Source organism: Juglans microcarpa x Juglans regia, chromosome 4S (assembly GCF_004785595.1).
Source record: "Juglans microcarpa x Juglans regia isolate MS1-56 chromosome 4S, Jm3101_v1.0, whole genome shotgun sequence".
Lineage (NCBI taxonomy): Eukaryota > Viridiplantae > Streptophyta > Magnoliopsida > Fagales > Juglandaceae > Juglans > Juglans microcarpa x Juglans regia.
Window position 1 is genome coordinate 26114120 of NC_054601.1, and position 10659 is coordinate 26124778.

General features: G+C 35.7%; 1 protein-coding gene across 1 annotated transcript; it reads left to right on the forward strand.

Annotated features, from left to right (window-relative positions):
- The first annotated feature begins 3953 nt into the window (after window positions 1-3953).
- Window positions 3954-10456, forward strand: LOC121263503 (peroxisomal adenine nucleotide carrier 1-like). The gene is made up of 6 exons (XM_041166426.1): window positions 3954-4228; window positions 5831-6062; window positions 9238-9384; window positions 9527-9684; window positions 9827-10108; window positions 10256-10456. Exons 1-5 carry the CDS (start codon window positions 4086-4088, stop codon window positions 10104-10106), a joined length of 960 nt encoding a protein of 319 aa, XP_041022360.1. The 5' UTR covers window positions 3954-4085; the 3' UTR covers window positions 10107-10108; window positions 10256-10456.
- The last annotated feature ends 203 nt before the right edge of the window (window positions 10457-10659 follow it).

Genomic DNA, 10659 nt, shown 5'->3' on the forward strand with positions numbered 1-10659 from the left:
TAAAGTCAAATTGAAATAATTAAATTCCACAGTAATTAATTTAAATATTAAAAGCAATTTAAATGCATAACAATAAATAAATATTAAGAAAGCATATAAAAATAATTTCCACCAAATAAAAATCATAGAAATAAACTCACTAAAAATCCAACCAATTTAAAATAAGAGAAATTATTTTAATTACATAAAAATAATTCCTTCAGTAAAAATACACTAAAATACGGGGTGTTACATGGGCATTCTCTGATGAAGTGCTCAATCTTACCACATCGAAAACATGACCCCACCTCCCTTCTGCACCCTCCCGTGTGTGCACGATTATAAAACTTATAGAGGTTATTTCGTTGATTTCCCTATATTTGCCTTTAACCTGAGCTACTCCCTTTTTTTCTCTTCTTCCACGGCCCTTGATCCATACTAAAGGAGGATCCTTGTAGGGTAGTTATCTTCCTCTGATCTTGAAGTTATGCACTTCTCTTGAGGTTTCGTTCAAATACTGTGGCCTTATTCACTAACTCTGAGAAACTTTGAATCTGAAAACCCATCACTCGTTTATAAATCCTATTGTTCAACCCCTACTCAAACTTTCAGACCTTCTTCTCCTTGTCAGGGATTAGATATGTGGCAAAACGTGATAGATCAACAAATTTGGTTGCGTACTAGTGTACCATCATAACTCCCTGCACCAAACTGGCAAACTTCATAGCCTTATCTTCTCTAACCGAGCTTGAGAAGAAAGGATCAAGAAAAATATGCTTGAAATGGGGCCAATTGACTACTTCCGTCCCTTCAGCTTTCCTACTAGATCTCTCAGAAATCCACCATCTTTTTGCCTCTCCTGTTAACTTGAAAGCAGAGTACAGTACTTTCTGTTCATCAGTATAATTCAAGATACGAAGTATCTCCAAAATGTCCTAGATCCAGTCCTTAGCTAAGGTTGGGTCGCCACGCCCATCAAAAGTAGAAGGGTGCATTTGGTTGAACTACTTCATGGTGCATCCACCCTCATCATTTCTCGCGTTCAAGTCTTTAAGATTTTGAACACGATGACGAGCTGCCATCCTGGAAGACTCATACTTGGTTAAACGTTTCAAATGGAATATTAAAAATAATAAACTAAGCTTAAATGTAACTATCAATTAATTTATATATCACGAATCAGCAATTTATTGTCTTACTCGTTCTTTCTCATATACTAAACTAGCTTAAAGTAAACATACTCCTTAATAGTTTATTCCATCTAAACCAAACTATTTTGATTAAAGCCTACGCACAAAAATTTACCTCAACTACTCTTAAACTTGACATCAAGGCGTTTCCTACTAGATCGGAAGCTAAACACCAAATTAGATCAGTTCATACATTAAAATCTGCTGAATCTAAAGCCTAGTATTCGCTTGAGCTTATGCATAGCTCTAACATCTGAGCCTTAAATTCTTATCTAAAACCTCAAATATCTCGAACCGGTTCTCCAAATTTCACAAAATCTAAAACCTAAAATATCCTCAAATCATTTGTAAAGTTTGCAAAATCTCTAAACCTCGGATTTCCACAAACTCAATCCATAAAGTCTATAGAATCTCAAAATTGTCTCCGATACCAACTATAACGCCCCGATTCCAGAGGCCCGAAAAGTTAGCTCTTGTTACCTAAAATTATCTCCAAAAACACAGTTGTATATAATCTAGAGACTCTATAAAAAATTAACTTATTTGTTCACACAAATATCCATGTTCCTCCACAAGGACACTAAAAAAATACCTCAATAAAATAAATTAAAATCTCCACAAAGACTCAAAAATATTCATAATTTAAAATACCAAAATAATAGAAAACAATAAATCTACTAAATAAGACTCTCCAATAAATATTTGTATCCTTTGACACTTATTCCTCTACGATTAGAATGTGAAATATTCCCTCTTTATTCTAGGACCCCAATTGTGTACACTGGAAAGACCACACAGAAAACTACTTTGCTTTCAAATTGGATGCATAGAAACAAAAAAGTTGGTACAAATCCAAACATAGGCCACAGTTTTACATTCGTGGTAAGGTCAGAGCAGAATAGAAATAGAAGCATATACAGAATCAAAATGCCATGCCAAAAGTTTTGAGATGCTACATTTTATCAAAACAGAGTACTGAATATAATCATATCTCTTCATAATCAAAACAGATTCAGAGTATTTTCATATAATCATGCACAAATCTTCATATTTATTATTTTCTCTTTTTTGCACAGTTTAAAAACATAATGTCAAAAATAACTTATGTTTACACCAGTCATGACAATATATTTTTCTCTTCTTAAATGGAATTTCATGCGAATGCAGATAAAATGATCGAGGTTGTTTTTAAGTTTTATATTTTCATAAGATAACATGCACATTTTTCATAAAATCAACCTCAGTCCAATCATTTTATGCAAAATCTAAGATAGGAACTCTGCTTACCTGTACTTTTTAACTTTTCAAAATCTTTTCACAACAGTGACGAATGAATATTAATTGTCACCTATAAAATAGTCATGTAATTCCGTAAAATTTTAATTGAACATGTATTTCAATACTTAAACCTGAAATACTAAAATAACATATTTTTTTCCTAAAAATCTAAAATTCACGTAACCTTAAAATATCATTATTTCTCAAATTCATTAATATTCACTTAAATTTCTCTGACTAAGACATAAACTCTAAATTCTTTAAAATTTAATACCAACTAATATAATATAAAACCTTAAATATTTTCTGTTAAATAACATTTTGGGTTAATTGGGCGATGGCCATGGCTATGGCTAGAGCATCGGCCGGGTTCTTCTAGCGAGAAAGTATTGTGAGTGGTGGCCCGTGGAGTTAGGTGTCGTGGCTGGCGAGGCTTGGCGTCAGACAGAGGACCCCTATGCCACATGATCTTCGACGCGGTTGTGGTGTAACCAACTACTAACGGCTAAGGGGGCATCGACAACGGTGAAATTTGACAGTGTTGTGCGGCTATTTCTGGCGGTGAAGAAATGGAGGAGAGTGGCAGTGGCTTTGTAGCTCACGGTGGGGAACGAAAACTTTGTTTTGGGAGTGTAAAAACAAAGGTGTTAATTTGTGGGTTTACGGTAGTGCAGTTGGCTATGATGGTGTTGTGGTTTGGTGGTCACGGCCAGTTGGGCAAAATGCTGTGGTTGGATGCAAAGGAAGTGGCAGCAGTGGCGTTGTCCTTTTGGTCTAGGACCGTGGGATTTAGGGGCGGGGGGTGGTTTATGTTTCTGCTTCCAAATAAAGATAGTGGCGGTGGTCTGCTGGTGTAGACTAGAGGAGCTTGGCAGTGGCGTGAAGTTTGGCAGCACTGGAGTGTTGACAGCAATCCTAGCAATTGCTTGGTTTCTCTTCTTTTTTTCTACGTAAATAGGACACTGTACATGGCTATACTTGCGTGTATATATATAGGTAGTTAGAACCTAGAGGAGAGAGAGAGAGTAGAAACGTGCATAATGTTGAATAACTGAGCTTGGACTTTTTGTAACATTTTTTGGGCCACTAATAATTAGAAATGGCCCATTTAGTCTATAAATTTTAACTTTATTATCAAGTTCGATCACTGCTAAAATAATTTTTAGGCCTTTAACCTGTATCAAATTAGTCATTAAATTCTAAAGTAGCTTTTTATACATATGTTTGGATAATAAGATGAAAATTTTTTATTTTAGATAAAAATTTAAAATATTATTTTATAATAATAATATTATTATTTTAGAATTTAAAAATTAAATTAAGATGTAAAAAAATTGAATTATTTATTATATTTTATATAAAAATTTAATAAAATTATAATAATTAGATAAGAAAAAAATTTGTATCTTGTCTCACCTGTCAAACAATTTTGGAACGTCGGCTTCGTGGTGGCCCAGGTGTTACACTCTCTGTCGCTTTCCTCTATACACAGCAACACAAACACAATGGACGTTTCTACTCTGCTCCTGCTTCTCTCTCTTCCACCAATTACCCCAACTCTCTCTCTATACAAATGTAAACATGCACTGTTGTGTGTATTTTTTGATCTCGAGTATTGTGGAATCTTGAACATTGGAGATGGCTCTTGATCTGGAATCTCTATCAGAGGCAACTTCAGGGGCTATAGGATCCCTATTGAGCACCACCATCTTGTACCCACTTGACACCTGTAAGACCAAGTACCAAGCCGAGGTTCGGACCCATGGCCAGCAAAAATACAGGTTACCCATCTCTGCGTTTTCTAAATCTATCATTTCCTTGTTTCATTCATCATAATTTGTCATTTTCTGATCTGGGTCTGTATTTTTTAGTCTTTCCTGTCATCATGGCCCGAAAATTCTTTATCTGGGTAAATCTTATTTTAGCTTATTTGTTACGATTCTATTGTTTGTATATTGCCTCGATATTTATGTGTTAATGCAACTCTTGTTTATAGCTCCAATTAAGCTCTTACGCTGCATGTTTTTTTTTCATGCTCATTTTTTGTATGATCGGTGGGCAAATGAAAGAAATTCCATGCTTTTGTGATGCGCTCTATAGGTGGACTTAAAAGGTCTCCTAGATCAAACAAGGGTGGATTTTATATTAGGAGTGATTTTAAAGTTATCATGTTGCATTTTATGATGCAGTTGTTCGGAACACACACACACACCCACATATAATCTTTACAAGCCAAACATATATTATTAATAACAAAAGAGATGTAATCCTGGTACACACAAAACATAGAATACATCCATCTATGATCTAACTAGCAAAAGGAAAAAGTATTCAGATTATAATGGATCATTCCATTATTTTGTGATTATTGTTTGTTAGGCAACCCGCAACTCATAGTCATTGACTCATTAGTCTCTCTCTCTCTCTCTCTCCTCCTTTTTTTTTTTTTCATATGTTATTTATTGCTCTGTGATAAGCTTTGACATTAAGACTTTGTCCAAAGCCATTTCATCTGGTTATTTTCGAGAGTGATATCATCTTGTTTGGTTTTTACTTTTCTCTAGAGTTGCATTTTATGGTTTCCCCATCTCGATCTGAAGCCATTCTACTGATATCATTTCAGTTGCTTTATGATGGAGAAGTTAGTTTTAGGTCATATGCCTATGGTACCAAAATTTGGCATTCAATGGGAAAACGGTTGGACACCAATGGTTATCATTTGATATGAGATGACTCTCCCGGTGCACTGTAGATCCATGATGGTCCTGTGACAAAAAAAGTTACAAATAAAACGTAACTTCAAGACTTTTCTCCTTTTGCCTCTTAACTCTGTATCTAGTAAATTCTTAAACTTTTGACTCTTTAAGCAACACCTATGATCTTCGTGTTAAACACATAAATAGTTGTTAATCACTTGTTCCAAGTGCATGTAACATTGCTTTCTATAGATTATTCGTATTGAGGTTGCTTTCTAAATTGTCTTTTGCTTGCCAGAATGCCATTTTCTTCTGGTTCTTTTACAGTTATATCAGCGAATGCAACCTAAGTTCAGTTCTATTACTGTTCTTTCCTTAGAAAAGTTAATAGATTTGAACCTTTTTTGTGTAGCGTCCAATATTCTCTTTGCTCTTGTTATTATTTGTTTTCTTAGCTGAATTGAAGATGGGTATGGAATATGCTTATTACATGTTCTAGTAGCAATTCATCCACAAATTCTGTTGTGTGGTCCCCAATTATACTTATCTGGCATCTAGATCATTCCATAGTTTCAGCGTCCTCAGTAAATTATAGGATAAAGCTCAGACCAAATTTATCCTGTAAGAGGATTTTAAGTCAAAAGTGGCTCATAGTTATATTGATTGTTCTTTTTCTGGTTTATGCAGGAACCTATTGGATGTCTTAAGGGAAGCAATATCTACCCATCAGGTACTTTCACTGTACCAGGGCCTAGGAACAAAAAACCTGCAATCCTTCATTGCACAGTTTGTCTACTTTTATGGGTACAGCTACTTCAAAAGACTATATTTGGTAAGGAGTGGTGCCAAAAGAATTGGAACGACAGCAAACTTAGTTCTTGCTGCTGCAGCTGGAGCTTGTACTGCCATTGTAACGCAGGTATAAGCCCATTGTTACAGCACATCTTCTTGATTTTGGTTGAGAATCATCCCTTAGTACACAATTTTAAATTGAAAACTAAGGCATCAAAACTACCATCATATGATATACACATCATGATCATAGCATATGGAGTTGGAACCAAAATCAATTATATGAAGATATATGTATGCTTTATATTTTCACCTAATGCTCCATTCGGTTGCTATAAAGATGGTGCAAACAAAGTGTGATAATTGGAATATGGAAAGAAATGGGACACAAATGAGTTTCTCTGCCAGTAGGTTGCGGAACCTTGGTCTTTCGTTTTGGAATACATAGCCTGGAATTGTAGTTCGATATTAAGACAAACACTTGTTCACTTCAGCTTCTATCTTATCTTGTGTTACATAATTGTGAATAATATACAGCATGTCATTGACTCATTAGTTTTTTTTACTTATTAAAAAAAACTAATCAAATGTCATTGACTCATTAGGGATAATGAATATTGTAATCTTATTGCCAACATTCATCTCTCATTTTCCTCTTCTATCATTCATGGCTGAAACATGTAGAGATCTTGAAGATTAATGGTAGACTATCTGTAACACCCCATTCCCGTAGGATAGAGATATTACCAACATTTAAAACATAATGCCCGGTAAAGAGATTCATATCCTGAATTACTTCATTTATTGAAATTCATCAAAACGTTAAAACTGAATTGAACATGATTGTTTTGGAAACTGAACGAAATATAAAGAAACATAAACTAATCCTATGCATGACATAAAAGAAATCTAATTCTGGTGATAAAATCACTTATTCATTCCTAAGTCTTGGTACTAGATCTATTCCTGACCATCCAGCTCTTCATCATCATAGACATCATCTGCGAGAATCAGACATGGAAGAAAACAAGAAACACACAAAAATAATGAGTTGAATACTCAGTAAGTAGTACATCGTATCGTAAAATATAGTCCTTGCCTAACATACAATTCATTTCTAGGATACCCTTCAGAACGTACATACAACTTCATGAATTTCAATCAAATACGTAACATGATCTTCTGGAAGACTTTACATACATATATCATCACAGATTTACATGGCACACATTTTCATTATTAACATAAGCGGAAGCATATATAATCAAAACATGTCATTGTGAATGCATAACGTCCTAGTTATCTTGTATTAACATGAAGTGAAACACGCTTGTGTCCGTGTTTCATTTAAACTTGTGGTTAACCACGCTTGAGTCCGTGGTACCGTTACATTTCTTATCTTTCTTAATGCATGAGATTTGCTTCATGAACATCTCTAACATGGCATAATCTTGTACATGGTATAGCGTAACATGACATGGCATGACATATTCTTGTACATGGCATATTCTTGTATGATTTAGCATGGCATATCTTTGTACATGGCATATTCTTGTATGATTTAGCATGGCATATCTTTGTACATGGCATATTCTTGTATGATTTAGCATGGCATAGTATAACGTGATATTACATAACATGCTATGAATGACGTTCCAAGGCATACATGATCCAGGTACTACTTGAACATGGCATACATGGTTTAAGTATTACACAAACATGGCATATATATAACCTAAGCATTTCATGAACATGGCTTGCATAATCTGACTATTACATGGCATACTTGACTTTGAACTACTACTTCAACATTTCATGGCTTTCATGTGAATTTATTAACATTAAATCAATCAACAATAAATTCATTCACTCAAGTATAATCTCATATTTCATCAAGATCGAAAAGTAAACTAACCTTGACTTGCCTCTTAGTGTAGCGTAGTTAACAATCATAAGCACATCACATTTTTTTATACATAATAATAATATTCACAATACGCATTTATTAATATGATCATACTATTTACCTCTTAGCGCTGCTTCCTGATTTCCAACTTGTAGCGCGTTACCTAAACGAGATTCTAGACGTTAATAACTTCCTAGCAAAACGTGTCGTAATACTCTACGTAATTAAATACGTATAAGGAATTTAACTACTAATAGACTCCAACAAATGCTTTGAAATCCTTTAAAAATCTTTTATAAAAATTGTGTCTAAATGCTGATAATTGTTCAATTAGATAAAGCCCATGTAAAGGTAATGTATTTCTGAAAATATACTAGCCTTCTTTAAAATTGTAAACCAGTTTCTGTCGACCCAGAGATTAACCACTTAAAGAAAATACTATCTGACTGACTTAAGGCCCCAAGAAGTAGAGGCTCAGGAAATTACACCCTCACGGGTCAAAAGGGCATGCATGGAATTACAGAATTAATGGGGGGCTTTTTGGGAAACTGAAGCACACGGAATAAAACAAGAAGAAAGAAAGAAAAAGAAAGAAGAAAGAAAAGAAAAGAGAAAGAAAAGAAGAGAAAATAAAAGAAGAAGAAGTAAAACAAAGGCTTACGGGAGAGAGAGCTGTGCGATGCTCACCGAGGGAGAGCAGAGTGCGTCGGCGGCTCTAGGTGGCTAGAAGTGACCGGCGACGTGACTGGGGGGTCCCTATGGTGGTGTGACACCGAGAGAGGGAGAGAGAGAGAGAAACAGTGAGAGTTTAGAGAGAGATGGGTTTGAAACTCAAACAACCGAAAGGGAGGAAGGTGGCGCGCAGCGGCAGGGGCTTACCTGAGGGGGTGGGTTCAACGGGGTTGAGTTGGCCGGCGTTTTCTGGCGCCGTGGGTAGGGCTCCGACATCCCGGGGTGGTCGACGATGGTTGGCAGAGGTATGGTTTATGCGGGAATGTTGTTTCTCTTGATATATCAACGTGTGAATCACAGAGGCTTGAGAGTCTTTTATAGGCGATGGGAGGAAGCAACGTGAAGAGATTGGCTGAAATTTGAAATTGCCTAGACTTTAGGAACCTATTCTCACGTGGATACCGTTTCTGAGAGAGTTTGAAAAGTTTGACTTGGAGTTGCTCATACTCTGGAAACCGAAACTAGCACGGGGACTAAGTGGATAGAATATTCGAAGTTTTAAAAGGAAAGGAATCACTAAATCGATCTATCTGTTATCACAAAATCTAAAATAAATAAATAAATGTAAAGAAAATAAAATACCAATAAATAAATAAATAAAATACTAGTTTTAAACCCTAAATTTAGACCCGTATGTTACACTATCTCGTGTATCACTGTGTAGCCCCTGGATACAGCTTCCTCTAGGATGCAGACAAGCGCCTTTGGTAAATCCAAAGGGCTTTGGAAGACCCTTGCGGAGTGCACTTGGAGTGATGCATTTGATGGCCTTGGCATCTCTCTTCTGCTGACCTCAAACCCTGCAATTCAGGTATTTGACGTGGCCTTCTGGTTTAGAAATATATTTAATTTCATCTCAAACACTTGACACTTCACTTCACATGGATGTGCCATTCATAAGTTACATTTGGTTTGAGAGAATAAAACAGACTTAAAATTTTGTAATACTGCAGTATACAGTATTCGATCAGTTGAAACAAAGACTCTTGAAGGGAAAACACAATATAGCCAGGAATGATTCGTCCCAAGAAACCCTTTCTGCCTTCTCGGCCTTTTTGTTAGGTGCAATTTCAAAGAGTATTGCGACATTTCTGACATACCCCGCAATAAGGTGCATAATTTGTTTCACTCCTAGTATAAAGCAAATTTTTTCCCACTCCTCTGTAAAGAATGTAAATCTTCTCTCTCTCTCTCATGCTGTTACATGTTAAACCTGGGTGTTACGAACTATTTGGGATTTTTACTGCATACAGGTGTAAGGTCATGATCCAAGCTGTGGACTCAAATGATGATGGAACTAAGAAAGCTCAGCAAAAATCCAGAAAAACAGTTCCTGGAGTTATCTATGCTATATGGAAAAGTGAAGGAGTACCTGGCTTTTTCAAGGGTTTGCATGCTCAGATCTTGAAGACTGTTCTGAGCTCAGCACTACTTTTGATGATTAAGGAGAAAATCTCTGCAACTACTTGGGTTCTTATACTTGCAACCAGAAGGTATCTATTGCTCACAAGGGGGAGACAAAAAAGTACTTGATGGTAACATATGGATGGTAATTCACATAATACCAGATGTAAAGAGTGAGTTTTTATTAGGTTTTGCTGGAACAGTTGTACTTTAAGGAGGTGGGTTTAATTCCCCGTAGAAACTTCTTTTTTACTAATCTTTTTGTTTTTTGGAAAAGGTGGGGCTCTTCTAAGTTAGAGAGCAATTACGTATGCATCAGACATGAAAGATGCCAATCCTCTGCAGAGCCGTATTTCGAGTGATAGAAATAATGCAGTACGGGAATATTTTTCTGCATCATGTACTGATTGAATGTTTACATTTACGAGTATTTTCGGGTATCTTTCTCAGATCAAATATGAGAGCCTCAGACTTTAATTATATAATTTGGAGATTGCATTGGAGCAAATGGATATGTTCCTCAGGATATTATAATCATAACGGAAATTTTTGTATCTTGCCCAGCTTTTAGATGAATAAAATGGATGGGTCATGGTACAAGGATGAATGCAATTCCCTGGGTATATTGAATTGCAGACAATTCGGACATGGAAACAAAAAAGGGGATTGAGGGCTCCCTGAA

Bases quoted from the DNA above. Each gene is read 5' to 3' on its own strand.
- LOC121263503 (XM_041166426.1), top strand. From the start codon at position 4,086: ATGGCTCTTGATCTGGAATCTCTATCAGAGGCAACTTCAGGGGCTATA. The intron at 9,385-9,526 runs GTATTTGACGTG...GTAATACTGCAG, and splicing joins CCTCAAACCCTGCAATTCAG to TATACAGTATTCGATCAGTT. The intron at 9,685-9,826 runs GTGCATAATTTG...TACTGCATACAG, and splicing joins CTGACATACCCCGCAATAAG to GTGTAAGGTCATGATCCAAG.